Source organism: Poeciliopsis prolifica, unplaced genomic scaffold (genome assembly GCF_027474105.1).
Source record: "Poeciliopsis prolifica strain line A6 unplaced genomic scaffold, Auburn_PproV2 SCAFFOLD019, whole genome shotgun sequence".
Lineage (NCBI taxonomy): Eukaryota > Metazoa > Chordata > Actinopteri > Cyprinodontiformes > Poeciliidae > Poeciliopsis > Poeciliopsis prolifica.
In genome coordinates, this window is record NW_026562394.1 from 7,842,756 (window position 1) to 7,865,207 (window position 22,452).

Below are 22,452 nucleotides of genomic sequence, written 5' to 3' on the forward strand. Positions count from 1 at the left end.
ATAAGGAGAAAAATAGCTGGATTGTTGTTCAGTGCTTAAAATATCCTCTTTTTACATTCAAGTAAATTCCACATTTCATTTGGAAGTCAAGGTCCCAGAATCTGGAGGAAGAGCGAAGGCCAAAGTTTAGTTTATTGCTTTATTTAGAGCCATACAAAAAGAAGAAAACGATGCATGTCACGCCTTTTCCTGGAAGAAAAAATGGCTGCTACACTTTAGAGTACGCAGAAATCTAACTTGTTTGTCCTCTTGAATTTGAAAAAAAGAAACATGGCTACATCACCATGATGCTGCCACCACTATGCTTCACCAAGAGGGCCTTTAAATTTGACTTCTAGCGCAGGCCGCACAGTTCAGACTTTTAGTTTTAACTAATAATAATAATAAAGTAAACGTTTCCCTTTCATTTCACAGTTATGCACTAATTTAAGGTTTCAGCGTCAGACATCGAACTCTGTGGCCGAAACGTAACTAAATGAATCCCTCTATGTACTCAGCCACACTGTTTTCCTTTTTTTTTTCTGACTTGCTGTGCCCTTTGACCTTTCTTGGCTACACTCTAATCAGAAGAATCCCGACAGTCAGCCAAGACAACGTTCCTTCATAAAGCCACCAGGACCTTTATCTCCCCACGTGGAAATCAATCTGCATCTCTCCACTCCTCCGGATCTCCTCGCTGCTGGATTTATGTGCAAAGCGTCCACTGTTTGGAATTTAATACCTCTATATGTCAGCTGAGGTGGCGTTATCTGACTTATTAAAGCCGCCACGTTTCTCTTTCTTTCTCCTTTTTTTTTTTTGTCGTGTCCTCACCCGGGTTGTGGGATGAGGAGGAAGGCGTTCTCATCCTCGTCACGTCCACGGCGTCAAAAATCACGGCTCATCCGTGACGGAGGGCGTTTCCCGCTGCGTTTTTGTCTTTAATCCCCGACAGTTTGTCCACGTGCGTTTAAAAATAAACTGTTTCTTCTTCTTCTTCTTCCTGGAGGAATCAAGTCGTCTGACTTGAAGGTCTTTCAGCTCTGCTCAGCCAGTAAACCGACAGCAGAAAGTTTGGGGAGCTGCGAACTAAAACGGCTTGGGGACAGGAGGGGCGTTTGTCCAGGTGGACTGACTTTTCGAGCGGCATTGATGAATGCCCCCCTCCTCCGAAACCGAGTCATTAATATGGAAATACCCTCCATACTCTTAATGTGCTCCTTCTAAGGTCAGCGTCGTTTATCACACTTCCCCTCCTGAACAAAAATCCAGTACTTTACTCTGGTAATGATGTGAGTGTTCCTCAGAAAGGGCCCGGGTTAGGTGGGACCCGGTGGCTCCTGGTCAGGGTGTGTGTGTGTGTGTGTGTGTGTGTGTGTGTGTGTGTGTGTGTGTGTGTGTGTGTGTGTGTGTGTGTGTGTTGTCCCTCCTGCCGGGGCCGATAAACACACAGGCCCAGATTATCTGGGTGGTTTCCGTGGAGTCCAGAAGCTTTTATCTGCAAGCAGAGAAGCCGCTGCTCTTTCTGCGAGACAGATAAGTTTGTGCCAGTCTGTGATCATTAGAAGACGCTTTCATTGAGTGTTCAGCAAGCTTTAAACGTGCTCAACTGAAACTGGACCAAAATCACCCAGTTAAAAAGAATCGAGAGCCACAAAAAAAAAAGTTTTTCCACCAAAGGGCGGAGAACTGACTTTCATTTTTGGCCGCATCAGATCATTAATATACGTAAAAAGCCGCTTGGTTTTGATTGGTAGTGTTATTCTTCAAGGTAACAACCTTCGATTGTTACCTTGAAGGTTTTATTCATGCAGGTTTAGAAGCCAGTGGGCCTCCTAAAAATCAATGGCCGGCCGGATTCGGCCCCCGACCCTCGAGTTTGACACATGCGTACCGACTCGACATAAAACTAAGCAAGCGTTACTTTAATTAAACAAATAAAGTAGATCTGTGCTTGGAAAGGAAAGTCATTCTAGATGTAAAATATCCAGAATGATGTTTTATTGTTGAAAGTAGATTTGGATGCAGCATGTTCTTCCTCTGGGTAAAAGCTACGTTCGGTTCAGTCGTTATAATTTAGTTGTAATCAAACTTCCTTAGTTCATGAGAAGTAAAACCAGCTTTTTCTTTTCCCACACTCATATTAGATCTTTATTTTTTTTTAATACAGATTAATTAAGAGTTTGGAGACACGTCAACAGATCACACAGGGCTGATGTCCCACGTCAGTTTGTTGGGTTTTCACAAGATGAGGTTTTTCAACTTATGGCCGACTCATTACGGTTCTAACAGCAGATTAGAAAACGTCCTGCAAAGTAACAGAAGATTTTTTTTTTGTGCTGAAAAATGAGCTTCTTATCGGCTGAGATAAGGCTGAACAGAGCTGCGTGCGACGAGAGAGGAGGACAGGACATTTTAATCCTGCTCCGAAGTGGAACTGTGGGTGTTGTCGATATTTGTGAAACCAAACGCGAGCCACTTGTGTTGGTTTAAAAAAAAAAAGGGTAGAGTAAAACAAACTGTGAGAAAGCAGACATTTATTCATTGTTTTATGATTATTTCAAAAAGAAGCTCATCCAAGTCGGTGGTTCCCAAACACTTCCTGTTTCCCATATTAATATCGTAAAACTGTATTTATTTCACATTTGTTATTACAAAGATGGCATCAACAGCCAACTTATTGTGTATAACACAAATAGCTGCCACAATTTTTGTCAGCTTGATTTCTGAAGATCTCAAAATATGTTGACGTATGACCCCCAACTTTGACCTTTTTGCCATTTAGCAGACAGAACAAATTATCCTGCTTCTAAAATTTAGGAACTATTTCCAGCCTGCATATCTGATCAATAGGCTGAATAAAAAACATAAAATCTAAAAAATAAAAAATCCCCACCGTGGTTGGTTCGTGTCCCGTTCCTGACTCTTGTTGCATTTTGTGCTTTTATGATCTGATCATCATCCACCAGCATGAAATGTGTTTTTAATTTCTTCCATAGTTAAGAGCCGCTAACTGTACAAAGACAATAAATGTAATCCAGAATTAAGGTTTTAATCCGGAAAGTAACGATGCGCACTCTGGTTGGTGGAAAAGCTCCTCGACAAACTGTTCATTTTATAGTTTGATCAAAGTGAAGTTGAGGAAATGTCCTTTCTCAGCCGTACAAATGTCACAAGAAATGACGATCACAAATCGGCATAATGCAGCAACAGGACGACTTCAGGTCTAGCAAAGGTTTTGGTCAATCCTCAAAATGCTTGCTTAAAAAGATTCTTGACATCAAGCATTATGTGAGTAAGTTCTTAAAGTTTTTTTTTTTTTTTATAATTTTTTTTCTCCACATTTTTGGCTGATGCCACTTGGAGAAATACCAAGATTGCGTTCTACTTCAATTTCAGTGTTATCCAAGTCTTCTTCTTCTTCTTCTTCTCCAGTACATTTACTGATGGGGATCGTCTGAGCTCCACTCGCATTAAAGTAAGAAGAACTGTCAAAATAAATCGTTTGGTGAGTTAACTTCACAGATAAAAGGCGCCTAGAAACTCTTCAAATAACAGACTAGTGGTTCCATCCATCTTCATAACACTCGGAAAAGTGTTTAAAAAAAATGTCCCTGCAGTGACCTCTACTGGCCTGAACTGGATATGACGGCTCTGTCAGAATGCAATAAATAAGTTATCCTGTGAAGGATCAATATGAACTTTATTAGGGAATTGTACAAATGATTTAATTCATTTTAATTACGTTCATAAGAGAAACTGAACACAGAGACAGACTGAAGGTGATATAACTTTATATTAGAGTGACTCAACACAGAATAACATGAACACATGCTTAATACTCCATGCTGCGCGGCTTCTCCTTACAGCACACGAGAAGCCGCGAAATAAAACCGAACGAAAGCATCAACAGACAGAATAGATGACAATAGACGTGTTTCACACGGAGATGAGAGTTAAGGCATAGTTTGAAAATGTTTTTTTTTGGTGTATTTTCATTTCTTTCTCAAAGGCTACATACACCAAGTCACAATAAGTTGCATCTGATTAGTCAATGGATTTTGCATTCTTTGGCACAAATATGATGGCCAAAACAACCGATGGGGTCAAAAGTTTCAAAATAAAACCTTTTTTTTTTTTTTTTTTTAAACGTATATAGACTTATTTAATAACAATTTAGCTATATATTCAAGTTCATTTTTATCTACAAGATTAGGCGAAAGCACATTTTTAAACAAAAATCCTGTCACTACTCTGAGGTGATAGTCTGCACGGAGCTCGTTACTTCAACAAAGGCACTAAGGAAATCTAATTTCCTAAAATTAAACAAGTATCACAAAGAGGTTCTGTTGAGTGAAAATGTGCGTCGTTGCTGCACAGAATTACAACAAATATAGGTAAGATTATAACATAGATATGTATTTTTTATTTTTATTTTTTTATACAACCTTTAACATAAAAAGTGTGACTGTTAGAAACCGGTGAGACATAATGTGACCGAAGAATGACAGAGGGGGAGAGAGCTGCCAATTATTTAATGTGCAGCCGAATGACATCAGAGTCTTTGAATGATTCTCGCTGACAGGAAAACGATCCATTCTCACCCGCCGGGTCGGAATGACTCACTTCCTGGGAACGGCTGAAAGCCACTGCACTGGCCGACAAACGAAAGAGGAGAACGCGACAAGATTTTAGCGCGCGAATGCGATTCCTGGATCTGTTCAGGCGTAAAAACGCTCAGAGCGTGTTAGAAAACAAAAACAAAACAAAGGGTCTTAAAACTTCACAGAAAGTACAAAAGTCAGAGGCAGAATGTAAGAAAAATGTTTATGGTCACAAACTCGGAAAGTCGTCGTTAAGCTCCTCTCAAAGTGGTTCATCGGCCATTTACCAAAAAAACAAACAAAAAACAAATAAACGACAATAATAAAAGGCAGGCCAAACATTCACAGTATGCTGGACAACACAGATGATTACAAAGTTTTAGATTTCTGACATTATGTAACAACTACAAGCTAGCCTCCCTTTCAGTTTCAGCTAACCCTTCAGAAAACATCAACCTGACTAACAATCTTTACGGTATTAAAACCAGAACATTTACATCACAATCGCTAGGGTCTGACATGATGACAAGAAGTGGATCGGAGGCAATTTGTATTTTTGGGTCCAGCTGCTCAAACTCAGTCATTCATCAGATCCACCAATCAAAAGAGCAACAAAGCGCAGATGTCATGTGAAGTGTTGCCAAACTGATCACATGCTTGTTTTCCAACTCGTGACATTTCATTTCTGCTTTTTCAGCGTGGGATTCACCATGCGATTACTCATGATGCGTACGCCGCTTCAAAGGGGGGGAAATAAGGAAGACGAACAGAGGAGAAATGAAATGGCAGCCTAACGTTTAGCTACTTGAGGTAATAGAAAAGGTTTCAGCAGCCCCAGCTGGGATCCAGGGTCTCCTTTAAGGCTATGTATGGCTTTCTTCTCGCTTCGCAGGTGCAAGTGTGTTCAAACGTGTGATAAAAGTGAGAGAAAAGAAAAAAAAACCCTACCAGATTTACTGTAACCACGTTTGAAAGAAAATAAACTCCATCCATGTTTGACCGGCATAAATCCAAATTAGTGCGCGGAGGTTTGATCAGGCACCAGACATGGGAAACAGACGGGCAACATGATAAACCGCAGTGAGGATGGTCAGACGGCCGATTCAAAAATCCACGTCTTACACTCAGAGGAGGTGGAAGAGATCAAGTCGGAGCTAGGATACTCATCATCAACGACAGACAGGAAGAGGCAGCAGCCGCATCGCCGCACAGCTTCCAGAGGTGAAGCAGCGTCACGGCGCCCGACTTGGATAGTCTTTCACTCCAGCGGGAATCTGGCTCTGATCTGGACTGGAATACATCTCTGGATCTTTAAACACTCTGCTCTGTTTTGGATACCATGTAGAAGTGAATAAGCAGCAGCATCTTAGCTAAGGAGAATGAGGACGAACTAAAACCAAGCTTAGATACAGCTTGATGCCAATATTTCTTTTTCCTATACAAAACTAAAATTCACTTAAAAATTGTTTGAAAAAAACAAAACAAAAAAAAACTTGGTTGGTGTCAAGTATTTCTGGTTGAAGGCAGTTGCAACGAGGGATTATCTGACTGAGAAGCGTCTTCATGCTTCAGGCCTCACTGTCTCATACATCACACAGCCGCTTGGCATTGTGGGCCGGTCATCTTCTGGAGCAGAGGGATCTGTGGGATCAGAAGGATTGTTGCAATAAATGTGGAGCATGGAAACTGATTTTCTTCTATCATGTACATAGAAGCCTTGAAACTCAAGGACCTTTCAAGGATATTCAGGTAAGTTTGCAAACTTTTTCCAGCACTGCACTTTGGAGATAAAAACCAGGCAAACTAACACTTCCCTTTTATACAATATAATCCATTACTGTTATTAATAATGTGTTATTAATTTGAATTGTATTCTACAGTCTTGGTAAACAAAGATTTTGAAATATCTCTCTCACAAACCCTATACAAAATTTAACAAAAATTCCTCACGTATAAACTATTATTCTGTTACACAGATCAATCAGTGATTGAGCCGCTAAGAATAATAAATATTCACTAAATTAAATCAATTCATGCTAAAAATCATGCTAAGGTAAATTACTTTCCTGCTCAGATTAAATGATTGAACACAATATACAAAGAATGTTACAAAAGCATCTCTAAAAAAATGTTCTCACAAGGTTTTCCTGCATTTAGCAAATAGAAATAATTTAGCTAATTCTCCACTGATCTAAAACAAGAGAAGTTTAGTCTGATTGAACTTCAGACTAAGTTAAATGTATGTTCACGTGTCTTTCTATTAGGTGTGTGAAAATATCCGATTTCAACTGTAAATAACATTCTCCAAATTTGGACTTTATTGCAAAACTGTACAGTTTGGATCTCAAGAGCTCTCTAGGACTTTATACAGAAATCAAGCACTTTCCAAAACTGTATTTACCTGTTCATGACTCATAGGCTAGAAAGAAATATTCTGAATGCCTTCGGATGATTTTGAATAAAAAAACAGAAATTGGATCAATCTGATCAAAGCCCTACAAAAAAATAAATAAATCTGAGTTTGAAAACGCGTCACAAACCTCTTTGGTTTTAGCTCGTAATGGAACATCTTTCCACAAGAAAAAAAAAAAAAAAGGTAAATAAATGACTAATCGTCGAGACAAAACGTTGAGTTAAGGCAGATCAGGTGAAGCAAAGGGACAGAGGAAGACTGGAGCGCTCACCTTGGTCAGATCTACCCCAGTGAGGGCGTTGACGGAGACGGGGAGTTCAGCTAGAAGTCGAGTCACCTCTCCGGTGACGCGGCTGCCTTCGCCACTCAGGATGACGATCTCGCTGGTCTTGGCCAGAGGAGCAGCCACCTTACTGGTAATCTGCAAAACACACAAGGAAAACGTTAAAGCCTCCAGCACTGGACCGGCATCCACTGGAGGGAATCAGAAGGATATGTTTGAATGGAAGAGAAACATCAACATGTTCCACTTCAATTTAACAAGAGACACATTCATTCAGGGACTCATATGATGATTGTATTAGTTACGGATTATTCTGGAGATTATTTTTTTGGGATTAACTGATTAGTTATTTGTCAGCAAAAGGTGCTTAAAGGGATTTTTTTTTGCTGCAGACTTTGAACCAGGTGCGGCTAAAACTACGCCACTTGAGAGCTGGCAGAGTTTTAATAGAGCTTAATCACAGACACAGGCCTTTTTAATCTAAAATTCAAAATGTGTACAATTTTTGCAGTTTTAGCTTGATTACTGCTTCGAGTATGTTCTTTTTTTTTCTTTTTGTCTGTGTGCTCCAGTTAATGATTAACAGATTTGTAAATCAGTTGATAATTTCTCCAAAATGGAATCGATTACGATCAATCGTTTCAGCCCTACATTAAATGCTGGTTTACATGGCAATCGGTTCGTGCAACATGGAACTGATTTAATGCTACATTAGCATAAACGGCTACGTTACGTGAACAAAACATACTGAGCAACGGACTGAAATGAATATAATTTACAAGTCGACTTACTGCAGTGACCAAGAAATACATGAGTAGAAGAGAAATGTTCTGAGGGTTAAGACAGACTGAGACCCAGATGTAAATAATGGCGTAGCGCAGACCTTAGGCAGAGCGTCCAGCACCAGCGCCGTCTTGGCAGCTTCTCCGTACTGCTGGTAGGCTTCAGCCTTCAGCCTCATCTTCTCAGCCTCTGCTTTGCCCACAGCTTCAATAGAAGCTGCTTCAGCCTCACCAATGCAACGGATCTTCTCAGCTTCTGCCTGCGCCGTCAGCACCTTCTTGATCCTGGGATGAGACACCGGAAGCAGAAATGGGTCACGAGTGACTGGTAATGTTGGCAGGCCTCTGCCATATGCCAAACGACTTCTCTACATACAACCAAATGTAACTGTGTTGGCACAAATGCTTATTTTAGTGTTTAGAGGGAGGCTCCAGTTAGTTTAAGGGCACAACAATATTTTCACTGGAAACTAGACCAAAATAACTTGGTGAGATTTTGTGCTTTTGCAGTGTAAGTTAGTCTAGATTAAGCACAGACAACTTTAAACACAGCTAGAAAAGCAAAATGATTGTTTCACAAAAAATGAGTCCATTAATTCCCGGGCTGTGTAAAACTAAATGAAACGTACTTCTGTCCCTCGGCCAGCTGCTGCATCTTGTAGGCTTCAGCCTCTGCAGGTCTCCTCACGGTTGCAATGAGCTCCTTTTCAGTTCGATCGATCTCCTTCTCCTCGATAGTGATCTGCTTCTTCCTCTGCACCACCTCGATCTCGATCTCCTCCAGACGGATCTTCTGCTGCTCCTTGGCCGCCTGCAGCTCATACGCCAGCTGAGCCTCTGCTTTCTGCAAGGGATATTAGGTTGTTTTTTTGGGAACTACCTCTAGAATGTCAGTCGTCTGTTTTGAATTTTACAGAATGTGTTGCACTCGATACCTTTGTGTTCACTTCCTGGTTGAAGGAGGCTTTCTGCATCTCCAGCTCTCGTTTGGAGTCGGCCATCTTTGTGTCTGCGACGAATTTGACGTCCATCATTTCTTTCTTACACTCAGCTTCCTGAAAACAAAAGAAGAAAAATTACAAACGGTTAAATGAAGACGATCGGCGGATGGGAAAGGCATCTTCTTCTTGAAGCTCGTCTTACCCTGATGCCTGCATCTCTCTCTGCCTCTGCCACGCCGATGTCTGCGTCCCTCTGCACTGCGGCTGTCTGCGTTTTCCCCAGGGAGCTCAGGTACTCCACTTTATCGTAAACATCCTGTCAGCAGGGAAAATAAACAGAGAGGCTCAAAACAGTAAGTGGTGGGAATATTCCGTGGGTGTGGCAAGCAGAATTAAAGCCCAACAAAACCAGACAATCAACCCGATACACACCTTGATGGTGAAGCTGAGGATCTCGATGCCCATTCGGCCAACATCAGGAGCAGCCACCTCCCTCACCAGAGACGCAAACTTGTCTCTGTCCTGGTAAATCTGTTCAACTGTGAGGGTACCTGAAGATCAAAGGGATCATTATGGCCTTAATTAAGTGCTTTAAAACAAGCTTGTACTTGTAAGTTAGTTTTAATTACTTCGATTGTACTATATTTGCACTAGAAACTAAATCAGAAAACACATGTTCTCGCAGCATAAATGAGCTTAGATTTAATGTATTTCTTTGCATCTTATTGCCTCTAGTTTTTTGTTGTTGTTTTTTTTACTATTTTTACTGTGACTGCTGTCTGAGAAAGGTGCTACTTTAATAAAATGTACTTACTATTCACCCTTTTACTAGGACATTTAACCATCTAACCTATAAAGTAGATTATTTCAAGCTAGTAACAACCTGAGTGATAATCTGAAAGACTGAGGAATTTTTAAATATTACTCCTTCACTCTAACTTAAATGTGATAACTGGCTGGAATCCCCTTTGTTGAGAAGCCTCCATTGATCTCCTTTAGTAATTCTCTATCTACTACAGGTAAGCTATTTACAGCCAATAACTCCTGCATAGAACCAAACTTCAAAACTCCAAACTATTCCACTAGCAAAACATACGACATTTTAACCACATGGGTCCAAAGTAAAAAAAAAAAGACCAACAATATAGAAAAGAATTGACAACCAAAAAGATTTGGAAATTGTCTGTTTTTCAAAAGTCCAAAGTCGTTTTAATGTTTTGGCTCTTTAATGATATGCAGATTTCATTAAAAAAAAAAAAGTTTATTGTTGAGCAGGTAAAACAAACATAAATAAAACAAATAATTTTAAAAAAAATCTACGTTATTTTTGCGTTTTTAATTGATTGAATTTTGTGACCTTAAAGTAGCAGTCACAGTCCAGACAAAAACCCAATGGAGACTTTGTGACAGTAATCCATCTGATCTTTTTGTCTTTTAATGTGATAAACCAATTAACACACTCCCCAAAAAGTCCTGCAGTCTTTCCTCTTCCTGCATCTCCCAGAATGCTGTGCAGTTCTGTGTCAGCTTTTGATGAAATGATTGAACATCGTATCAGACAATATGCCTTATTATTACCATTATTATACTGATATTAATGACGTATAGATCTTCAGCCCTAAAGTACACTGAACGTTTTTAACACGTATTTATTAAAAAAAAAAAACAAAAAGCATTTTGAATCCATCCATTTCAGAGATAAACATGATTCTGTGCTACCTTATCGCATAAAATCCAGTTAAACTACCATGTAGTTTGTGTTTTTAACAGGGCTAACAGTTCAGACACTGAAAACAGCCATCTCAACTTGAGGAAAAACCCACCAAGGATGGCACGCAGGTGACCCTCCAGGGTCTGCAGGATGACGCTCTTGATCTCCATCACAGACTTCCCCAGGAACTGTTCACAGGCGAAGCCCAGCAGTTCGTTTTCCGTCATCACCTTCACCTAGTGCCAGCATGGACACAGATTGTCAGCTGAACACATATTCACAAGCCCGGGAGCGAGCGGCATGCATGAAAACGTGTTAGCTTTTCTGCTATCTGCGGGCAAACACACACCGTCCTTCCATATTCACTTTCACGTCATCACTGGGGTATTACAAACAGGTGACTGAACGCAGTGAATCATCACAGAAAAGGTGATAAAACTGGCGACGTTACTCAGCTCAGTGACATGAATGCACGAATAGTGAGTTTTTGAAAGACGTTTTAAACTTTTTACAACTGACGGCGGGCTGCAAAATATCATTCCTCCACATTGAAATGGGTTTGTTCAAAACTATTTCCACATGAATCCCCAAAGTTAATGCGTTTTTGGTATATATAAAACCAAATTACATGGCCAGACTTTATCTTTGTGACTTTCTGAATCAAAATCCAACTCATTTTTAAATTACGAGCACTTTACAATAAAAATACCACATATAAAGCTACATTTTACTCCAAATCTACTTACCTAATCAAAAGATTAGCAGAGATTTAGTTTAAAATGTCATTTAAATAGAGTATATTTAGTTTTACCTTTGAGTAATAACTGCACTCTGCTCACAAAGCTGCAAACAATGTAAATCATTTAAAAGACAACTCATAAAGAAACTGCATTTAACCTGAGATCTAGAAAATGAAGGCATTCAAAGGTCATCTAAAAGATTTAGCCTGATAATGTCGTCCACAGGAGCTGAAACAATACAAAAGACAGTGAGCTGGGTCCTTAGGCGAGAGGTCTGCACATGGTTTTGCTTTACAACATGCACTCCACTCCAGAAATGAGGGAAACACAAAGTCAGGAAAAGATGGTCGTCATTCCAAGGAAACTCTGTCTGCAAACAGAGGAGGCCGCAAGCCCACCACATCAACACATACATGCCGGCGCAAACAGACAGCAGGGGGAGCTGTGCCACGACTCAGGCTTACACAAGGACTTGTGAGTTGTGATGGAAACCTTCCTATCTGTTATGCGACACCATCTTTTTGTTCCTCCAACTTATGTCTTATTAAAAACGGACATATTAGGTACTTATTCCAAAACTTAAAATGAACTTCAAAACTAATTTAGGTTGTAGGGGAAAATGTAAAATCAGGTGAATATTCAGATTCAAATAATAAATTTGTAGTAAAATAAAAAGTCCAATCTCAACATGGACATTATGACTCTCAGCATGTTGAACTCCTCAAATCCAGACATGTTAAACTGTGGAGGAACTTATGACTTGTTGCCTTGGAAAACGCCACAATGGCTCTGGATTAGGTTGGGCCAATCAAATGGTTCCCAGGATGAGCCGCTGGGTTAAACTGTGAGAGTGAGAGGAGTTGTTTAGCAGCAGACAGTGGGCTCATTGTCAGTTACAGCTAGGGAAACGGAAAAGGGAACAGTCTCATCGCTGTGGCTAGAACAGAGATTTTATAATCTCACTCTGTCATGCAGACGGGAAGAAAGAAAATGAAACAAAGAGATGGATATCATTTGGAGAAAAAAAATGCTGCCAACAGTGTTTCACAGTTTTAAAGAGAAAATCCACTAGCATCCCTCGGGAAGCTGACAGGTTTGCTTCTTGAACAAAGTAGATTTTTAATCTGTCTAAAATCAGAAACCTAGTGCAACAGAGTGGTTGTAAAAAACATTTTAGTACAAAATCAGTAACATATTAACATAGTATGTCCTGTTTTAAATGACACAGTGATGGCTTTCCTCCTGTTTGGCCATGTGGTTTATTTTGACCATATTAGACTAAAGCGAGGCTCTAAGAACAAATCAAAAACATGTCTTTAGTGATGTCACAACATGGATCACAGGCTCTTGGAAAAAGGAAATTTGATCCTAAGCAGAAGTAGTTAAACTGGTTTCTCACGAGCTCAGACAACAAAGACATGGTTTGCCTTTAGATAGTCAAACAGTACGTCTGTCACCACCGAGATCTTGATGGATTTGAATTTTGTTTTTACAACACACAAAAATAATAGTGTGCCCACAGCATTTATGGATCTGTCACAGCATGACCTTAAAAAGATAGTGGATTTTGTCTTTAATATTGTCTTTGTTTTCAAACAAAAACCGTATTTTGGCACTGAACAAGTCCGGGCTGATGCTGTTTCAAACAAAGTGTGAATGACCTGAGAGTCTAATATAAAGACTCAACACAAACTGAATTACAATCCAATGTAGTTTAGGGTCTTTATTGCTTTTTGTGTTGGTAAATAAGCCCTCTGACTGGTTCGTGTTTTAGACTGACAGTGATTTTCCACTCCATGGTATGGTTCGACCGTGTTCATAGATCAACATGACAACGATTTCCTGCTTTGCTTCTCACAGTATCCTCTTGTTGTTGGCAGAATAAGCTGTTTATTCTCTCAGTGTGCTCAAGGCTTTTTTAAATTCTTTTGAGAAAACACACACTTCCCTGAATGCAATAACATTTCACACACCTCCACTTTGGATGTGCATTTTAAAACTAAGAATTATGAAGGAGTAGGAAGTAGATACCGAACTTAATCACTTTGTGAAAAAGCAACAGAGAAGGATTTGAATAACACTTATTAATGTATGTACTCCAACGAATATATGCAGTAAATTTTTGCACACGGACTGCAAAATTTAACTGATGTATTTTTTTTTTTCCCACCCTTTACAATTATGTTCATAGTGCAATAGAGACTACGCCTGCTGCTGCAGCTTCAGCAGCAGGGATAGAAAGGAAAACTCTGTACAAAGCAGCTAAAACATAATTTCATTTTATGATATACAAAGCAAAGTGCTACATTTATAGGGAATGAGAAAAAATTTTGTTTTCTTTAGTAAAATTTCTCCATTAACTGGAATTTGATTAAAATTTTACAAGCTGAATTATCAAACATTGATCAAGAGTACAAATGCTAGCATTAGCTCAGCACTTTAGCTAACTGCCTTTGCTCAACAGCAGCTTTATACATCTAATTATTTAGATACAAAAGATAATCCTGCAGAAACTCCCTTTGACAGATAATACCTGTTGGTACCAAGAAAAACAGAGGCTGCAGTAAATTAAGAACATAATTATAGTACTTACATACACCACATAAGGGTGATAAAACAAAGTATCTTTCTGCACTTTAAACCTACTGAGTTATTAAATGCGGTGTCGGATTGAATTTCTCTACTGTAAAAAGATTCTGATCGGGGCACACCTAGACATTATAATTGGATTCCTGGAAGGTTTTGCTGGCTACAATAACAAAAAAATAGAAGAAAAATAAAAGCTTTTAAAACCTCACAGTTGGTTTCCAGCAGATTACATGCAGATTAGAGGCAAACAAAATGAGGCCGTCACAGTTTTAGCAAAATGCCTTGAAAGCCTGAAGAGAATTTGAATCCAGGTAGGTAAGAGGAAAAAAACTGTAAAGTAAATACCTCATTAGTTTTGCTTTATCCTACTTTGGTTTCAGTACACAAAGTGCCCACTCTATTTCAAGCTAAAATAGTCAATACCGTACCATGTAATGGAAAACTGGCACATGGCCATACACTGTAGTCAGAAAAATGCTTTTCCTTTGGATTCAAGTTGAGGTGAAAGAAACTTACTAACACTGTCTCTCAGTTTTCTTGGGGCAGCTTATTGATGCTTATTTCTACCACATGGTAGAAATAAGCATTGAGAATAAAGGAAAATTCACAAAAATCTGCTGCCTATGTAAGCTTTAAAGTTTTGGATATTTTCACTGTGGATCATTTACCTTTAAATAAAACATTACAGCCCTGAAATGAGCATAAACATAACACTGTATGCAGCTAATCAGGGGATTTCAGCTCGATGCATTCTGTTTTGGGATAATATAAAATCATGCAAACAATTTAGCCCAAAGTCTGAGTGAATCTTGAAATCTGTACATAAAACTCCTCGTCTGCTTTGATTTCTGGCTTTCCTGCCAAAGAAAGGAAGGTATGGGTAGAGGGGTTAGTGGAGTCTGATCTGGCATTCCCAGAAAAGTGTGATGATTTACCTGAGCCACCCCAGTGACAGTTATAGCTACACCCTCCGCTGTCTCTACATCCTCACACTTGGGCTGCAGGGTCATAATCTCAAGCGTTATCCTGTGAAGAATGTGAAAAAATATAAAATAAAATTTGACATGTATGCAGGGAGAGGAAATGAACGGAAGGGACAGATTACACACAACAAAAAAGGAACAAAAGTGAAACCATTCACCCAAGGACTCCAGATCACCAGCAGCAGAGCAACAAGACACTTAATGCAGAATTCAGACTCCTTCGAATTCTGATGTAATTCAGGATTACGCAAGAGGAAATGCAGCACAACTTTCTTTGGCACTGAACTCTTCAGATCCCCCATTAGTGGCCAAACAGAGATTTTATTGGCTAGTTTGTTAGTGGCACCATTCTCCTTTGCCTGTCTTTGGCCTTTTTTGGACCTGTTCAAGTGCATTACCTGAGCCACCCCTGTCACAGCCAAGGGAACACCCTCCGAGGTTTCGATATTCTCACAGCGACAGAGGATGGTCATAATCTCCAGAGACATTCTATGCAGACAGGCAGGCAGGCAGGCAGCGGGTATAGCATAGGCAAAACAGTAAGTTGGACAACAGTTGTTAGGAACGTCAATAACCATCGACAAGTAAAAGAGGGAAGGGAGACGGGGGCAAACACACTGCACAACTTTGCCTTTTTCTTACCAGATTTCATTCTGACAGTTAATCAAAAGAGAGCATCATAAATTAAAAAGCCAATTTAATATTTCTAGCTGATCCTATTTTGATTATATTTTTTGTTTAAAGTGTCAGAGCTGGAAATAAGAGCCTGCTTGCAGCTCAACCTACAGTACTTTCCAGCTGGATCAATGAGTCAGATCCTTGAGCATTAAGATAATTGCTGCATTTAAACAGGAAGTCAGGCTCCCACTACTTCAGAATGCCCTCTATGCTACATGGTACAAACAGAACTTTAAGCACATAGTATGGGATGCACATTAAAATAAAACAGAAGCTGAAGACAGTGAAGAATCTCTGGGACGGTTTAAATCTGAATGTCGCATCATCGTTTAGGTTTGGTCTATCCTCAGGTTTCCGAGCAATCACAGACAAAAAGCAGCACTTAATGTGAAACGAGGGACTTTAGGTTTTAATGCTGAGACAGGCTGATCAAAGACAAAGCAAAGCCTGTTAGATAAGCACACACAAGGAGCGAGGCAGACAAATTATAAAGCCATTTACAACTGGAAACTCAAACATGGAAGATAGAGTCACTTTCATTTTTAGATTATTTCTAAATAGGAAATAAAAGTATTGTATTTTTTTATGTAAAAGTAAACTAAGATTAATTTGTCTTTTTTTAATCTCGCATTTCAGATTCATTTTAGGAAACAAGAATTATAATTCTGATAAGAGCTTATGTTGTTATAACCCCTGATAAAAAAAAAAATTAAAACCACTCTGAGTGAGATTCTGTTGGAAAATAATAGTCAATCAAACTATGGCTACATTTTATGGCAATCTTTAAAGAGATTAGAAAAACTGTTGAAATATCTTAAGGCAGGCAGTTTTCTTTTCCAGTGGAAAAAACTCAAGTAGAAAAATGACTAAAACTGCAAAAAGGACAAACTGGTTAAATATCAGATTCTTCTAAAGTCAGCAAATGTTACTGACATCTGTTGTAGTTTAGCAATTAAATCAGATGGTTTTTCTATAAACAAAAACATGGCAAACACAGTGCAGGAAAAAACTCTATTTAATAAACCAACAATTTACTTAATCTAATAACCAAACCTTCATAACTAAATAATAATGCAAAGTAGTTCATCCAAATTATGTATTTGCCAACTCCACTGCAGGATTTTTTTAATAACGTTGTTAACAGGAACTACAAGTTCATGACCCACAACGGCAACAGAAGATTCGTCCTCCCAATGTGCTGCATAAACAAGACTCGCCTTTAATCTGATTTTATGTAAATTTAGAAGAATGCAAATAAGAACGGTCACTGAGAATGGAAAGATTTAACATGGTGTAAAGAACATGAATGGGAGAGAAGAAATCTAATTATTAAAAAACAATTATGTAATCATATAAACAAATATTTATGTTAATAAAGAGAAAGTATAATTTAGTAAAATTATATCAAAATCCATTTGATCTTGATAATAACATGAGTGAAAGTTGTTTGGATACTTCTTTTTAGTTGACCCTAGAAATAAATAGCCAGTTAAAGCAGTTATTCTTAGTCATAAGACAGGTCTCTGATGTGGACAGTTTATGGCCTCGTGCTCTGACAACACAATCAGGAAATGAGCCTCTGTTATGAGACAGGTTCTTACCTCTGGATGTCAGAGATGAGCCACCAGGCCCAAGCCCAGCCCCCCACGACATACGTCTTCTGATCCGAGCCACAGCAGCCACCTTTACACACATTGAAGAGGGGGCACATGGTTGTCATCATGTAAAATATCCAAATATAAAACACAGCTGGTATGTTCTAATTTTTTAGACGACTACTTCAAAACGTTCTAAATCGAAATCCCGAAGAACATTTTCAATCCAGAAATAATAATGTGCTTTTGAAAAAAAACAAACAAACAGTCAATACATAAACTTTTGTTTTTTTTCCCCCCCTTTTAGCAGAATGAGTTAAAGGGGAAGTTTGTGAGCAGAAAGGTGTCTCGCACTTCATTTCTCATTTCACCTGCAGTTCCCACAAGTTCCGTTGCCGTTGATTTTCACAGAGTCGTTTCATCTCGCTAAATAATTTGAGGTTGCACTAGTTGAGGTAAAACAGCCTGCAAAAGTCTTGCACCTTGTGATTTGATGACAAACATTCCACACGATTGTCTGACCTTGTCGCCTCGACGCTAAATCAAGACAACATTTACAATAAGTTTGGAATCTTTCGAGTTGGGAAACGTGCCAATAGCAAAACAAGCCACGGCCTTTCAGACTGATTTAATCTGGACTCTTTAGTGTGACATTCCCAGCTGTCACACGTTAACTGACAGGCAAAGGAAAGGGAGATCTATATTTACAGTCTCAAAAAACACGACTGACACAACCGATAATTGCAGGACCTACTGGCCCACACATCTTCAGCTGTCGCACAAGGACCAAAGACTCTTCGTAACTGTTCTTGTGACATGTCATGTCACAGGCAGAAGTGTCACTGTTGGACAAAGGGTCATTTCCAAAAACCTGAACTTCAAAGGGAATTCAGAAACTAATAGTGGCTGTAGTCATACTCATGCAAGGACACTCTCTTTTACCTTAAATTTTAAGTATAATGCTAACTGCTCAGGTCACCGATAGAAACACACCAGCTACAAACCGATTTAGACAGCAGGGGGAGGGAGGGTTCCTGGTTAATAACATGGAATTTACAGAGTGAAAATAATATAAAAATAATAATATATAATGATAAAATAATTTGATTGCTATTTTCACCCTGTGGTTTGACTGTAAAGTATTTATTTTGTATTTAGCTTAAACAGTTTTGATTTTTTTTTTTTTAAAATCACTGTATTTTCGCATTTTCCCATTCAAATGCTCGGAAGCCGGTGAACAGCTTCTCGCTGACTGGCATTATATGAGAACATGTTCCTCCTGTCTGTACGTCGCCAATAAAGTGGTTAAAAAACATGTAATATGTGAACTGATTTTCCATAATTTAGCTCATGTATAATGTACAGTGTTCTTGTCACCAACTGTGTGTGTAATGAGTTTCAGGCAGTTCGCTTGCCTCATGGCAGGGGGCGCTCATAATCCCAGACATTGTGATTCTACAATGTCAGGGAACATTCAACTCGAAATGGTTTTGAGTTGTATGTTAACGGTTTTTCTTTTTTCTGTAGCGCACAGCATGAAATTAATAATATCTACATGTCTACGTTTGATTGAGCTAACGGACTTATTCTACGGCGGCAGCACGGCTATGAATGAGATGTAAAAGAATTGTTCTATTTTGTGCAGCTTTGTCCGCATGCACAAAATGTCCTTATGTAATCAATAACATGCAGGGGGTCTATATTTGTAAATATACTTGTGACTAAATCGGTGCCTCACCAGCTATAAACCTCACCACACATCACTGCACCACACATATCTGATAATAAACTACACATCCTCTCCTTTCAAGAAGCTAGAAAATGCTTATTTTCTATATCAACTAGTCCTGGTTTCAAATGTGGAGCTTATCATTTTACTCAGCTCTAGTCTCAAGCTCCAATGTTTCATGCTGCTGGTAAATGTTTTGTTTTCACAATGAAGCTTAAATGAGTGAGTGAGTGAGTGAGGAAGAGGCCCTCACAGATTCAGTAAAAGGGGCAGAAAATCTGTACAACAAACCCAACCAAAGGTTTCAGCAAACCATGGATCTGCCACAAGTGTGAAGAAACAGAGAGGTTTTAAAATATTAGTTTCAAAGATCAAAAACTCCCTGATACCATTGGTGTTTATACCGTGACAGTAACATTTTGCTATGAACAATTTTCTTGCTCACATCCATGAATGTAATACAAGCGCAAGGCAGGCTTGAAATTACACCAAACTATTGGCCAATTTTACCACAATACATAAAACATTTGTTTTCCAATTTACTGAATGCATCACAACTTAAAGCTCTCTCTATTTCAAGTCTATAAAAAGGGTCAACCACCACCATGCACTTTGCACGTTTCTATGGATAACAAATTCGACAAAAAAAATGCAATTCCTTCAAAATTACTACTTTTTTTTTCTCACATAAATACCGTATTATAGTCCTTATGGGGGAAAAAGTAATCAATTAAAATCAGAATTGGTAGTTGACATCAATTAGAAAAGTGTATCTTTGTCTGACAGGGTGAAAATAGCAATCTTTGTCTGATTTTGTTCAGAACAAGTTTTGTGTTTGACTCCAATTTTGCATTTATGAACTTGATACACACATATATTTCTCTCTGTAAAGAGAGCCATATATATCTATGTATACATCTATATATACATCTATATATACATAGATATATAGATATATATATAGAGCCCAATGTCAGGGGCTTAAGAAACATGAGCTCTGCAGACCAGACAGAGTCAGTATAGTGTAATGTACCCGCCCTCCTAATTTAATTACCTCTCTTTCTTCAGGAGAGCAGCACCATATTTTTTTATGGGAAAACATACAATTATGCTCAACATTTATTGCTCTTAAATCTACTTTTATTATGCACAGTGTATGAACAAAATAGCTGCTTAATTTGAGCAAAGTAACCCATTCTAAAAGTTAATAATACATATAAAGGAAAATGGCTGCAACCAAAAATTATTAAATCTATTTGCCACATACTGCAGGGATGTAATATAGATGAAATGAGGACTTTTTAAACATCTTGAGCAGATCGCACTGCATTAAAACATCGAGGGAATATTGCTATGGGAACACACTGTACATACGCGAAAATATGGCGGACATGATCGTCCCAGTCGCAAAATAATTATATATTAAATTCAAACAATCATTAAACCTGCCATTTCCGCTTTAGAAGGAACGGGGGAGAATATGTGGACTTAAAATAAACCGAAGGCATTCATTTGTTGTCACACAATTTATAATACTCGGGGATTTTGTCCAACGGGAGCGCTTTGATTTTCTTTTTTTCTAATTAAAAAAGGAGCAAATAATGTAACCGTTAAGCTAGCTTCGGTGTTATTTCATAGCTTCTCGTAAAGTGTGCTGTATCGAGAGAGTGACGGGAAAACACGGCGTCACAGAAACGTTCACGTTACCTGAAACAACGAGGGCCTCGTTCGGTCCGACCGTGTGGCAATTTCCCATTTTGTCGACTCAAAACAAAAAACGTGAGTCCACACCGCCTTAAAACATACAAAAAAAAACACAAATATTTTTGTTTGTAAACTTCAGTCCGTCGCTTTAAGCGCAGCCCTCTTCACGCCCCTACCGTAAAATACGGGAGGAGGGTTTTTTTTTTTCTTTTCCCCCTTTTTCACTTTTTTTTTTTCCAAAATGGAGAACCGGAGGATACGTCTTTCAACGCGGAAGCTGGAGTACTTCCGCTGCGTACTTACAAAATAAAAGTCTTCCTGGGTAACGCTTTTTTGAGGTAGATTATTCTGAACGCCTCGACGTTGTGTTTTTTGTTTGGTTTCGCGTTAACTTGACTGACTGAAACAGCTACCACTCCCATCCAGGATTACTGGGTCGACCACTGTGGGCGTGGTAGTGTAAATATCCGCACAAGGAATTCTAAACAGGATCCCTGTTACTTTACAAGAGGGGACTTGTGTTCATGAGTTCTCACATGACATATGTGTCACCCAAGATCAATTGTGTAAACGGAGGAGGAAGGAGCTGCTACAGATAAAACTGAAAAAAAAAGACATCTAACAAATATTGTGGAGGATTTTGACAACTAGAAAGCTTTTGATTTCTATGTTATAAACATTGCAAACAAAAACAATGCAAAAATCTATTGCTTGCACATCTTTTTTTTAACTAAGAGATGTGCAGAACTGGGACTATTTTTATTTATTTATTTCTCATTTTGGCACATTTAAGTATTGCATGCGGCTTAATTTAATTTAATACCTTAGGGCCACATTCAGCATGACACAAATCACCTTCCTAAATGGCTGAAGCATGTGTGTTTGTATTTGTTTGTGCAGCGTCTGCGGCCCAGCTCCACCGCTCACCATCCTCACTGCCTCTCCTCCATCTATCAAATTACTTGTTGCATCATTCTCCAGCTTCCACCAGGGTTGGCTGTGGCACAGAGGTCCTGAGAATCTGTGACGTTCCTATTGTGTATCCATGCTCCAGAGGCTTGATTTATTTTTATTTTTTCCCCCCTCTTATCCAAAAATAAAACATCAGCATTTTCACAGACTCCAGGATGGTTCTTTTAATATCTGGTGATGCGGCTAAAGAAAAATTGTATTCAACATCCGATGAAAGAGCTGAATTTAAATAAAAGCCTAATGGTTAGGCTTTACAGTAGTAGAATAGAAGGTGATATTCTTTTGTACAATCGCAGTATTTACACCCCTTGAATATTTTCGCATTTTGTCACATCACAACCGCACGATTCAGTGTCGTTTATGGGGGGTTTTATGTGAAAGACCAACACAGAGCAGAACACAATGCTAAAGTAGACTGAAAACAAACACAAAGGCAACAGATTCAGACCCTTGACCAATCCTAACCACCCTTTTATTGGAAAAGAAAAAACAATGTGAAAAGCCTGTATAATTTTTAAACTGTTCATGTCACAATACCTTAAAATACACTGAAGTTTGTGGCCGTGTGATCATTTTCCAGGCATTTAAATAGTTTTGGAGGCACCACAGAGCGAAGGCGTAGACATGGATGTTTTCCAGATTGAGATGAACATAAACACAAAAGGAAGACAAGCTGATGTGAGCACTTCAGAAAGGCTCCATGTGGTTAAAGCTGCCGGTTGTTATTCCACTAAAGAGCCTGCGCTGGT

The 22,452-nt window shown here is 38.9% G+C and overlaps 1 protein-coding gene across 2 annotated transcripts; it reads right to left on the minus strand.

Moving 5' to 3' along the window:
- Window positions 1-3,756: 3,756 nt before the first annotated feature.
- On the minus strand, window positions 3,757-20,965 carry LOC129368872 (flotillin-2a). 2 transcript variants are annotated; one of them, XM_055044039.1, is made up of 11 exons: window positions 20,735-20,965; window positions 17,305-17,386; window positions 15,424-15,514; window positions 10,826-10,949; window positions 9,435-9,553; window positions 9,205-9,318; window positions 8,997-9,116; window positions 8,691-8,905; window positions 8,163-8,346; window positions 7,268-7,417; window positions 3,757-6,224 (listed from the first exon to the last, which is right to left on the minus strand). In XM_055044039.1, exons 1-11 carry the CDS (start codon window positions 20,781-20,783, stop codon window positions 6,174-6,176), a joined length of 1,299 nt encoding a protein of 432 aa, XP_054900014.1. In that variant the 5' UTR covers window positions 20,784-20,965; the 3' UTR covers window positions 3,757-6,173. The 2 variants fall into 2 exon arrangements, with proteins under 2 accessions (XP_054900014.1, XP_054900013.1); XM_055044038.1 differs by lacking the exon at window positions 15,424-15,514 and adding an exon at window positions 14,978-15,068 and having other exon boundaries at window positions 20,735-20,964.
- Between the last annotated feature and the right edge of the window lie 1,487 nt (window positions 20,966-22,452).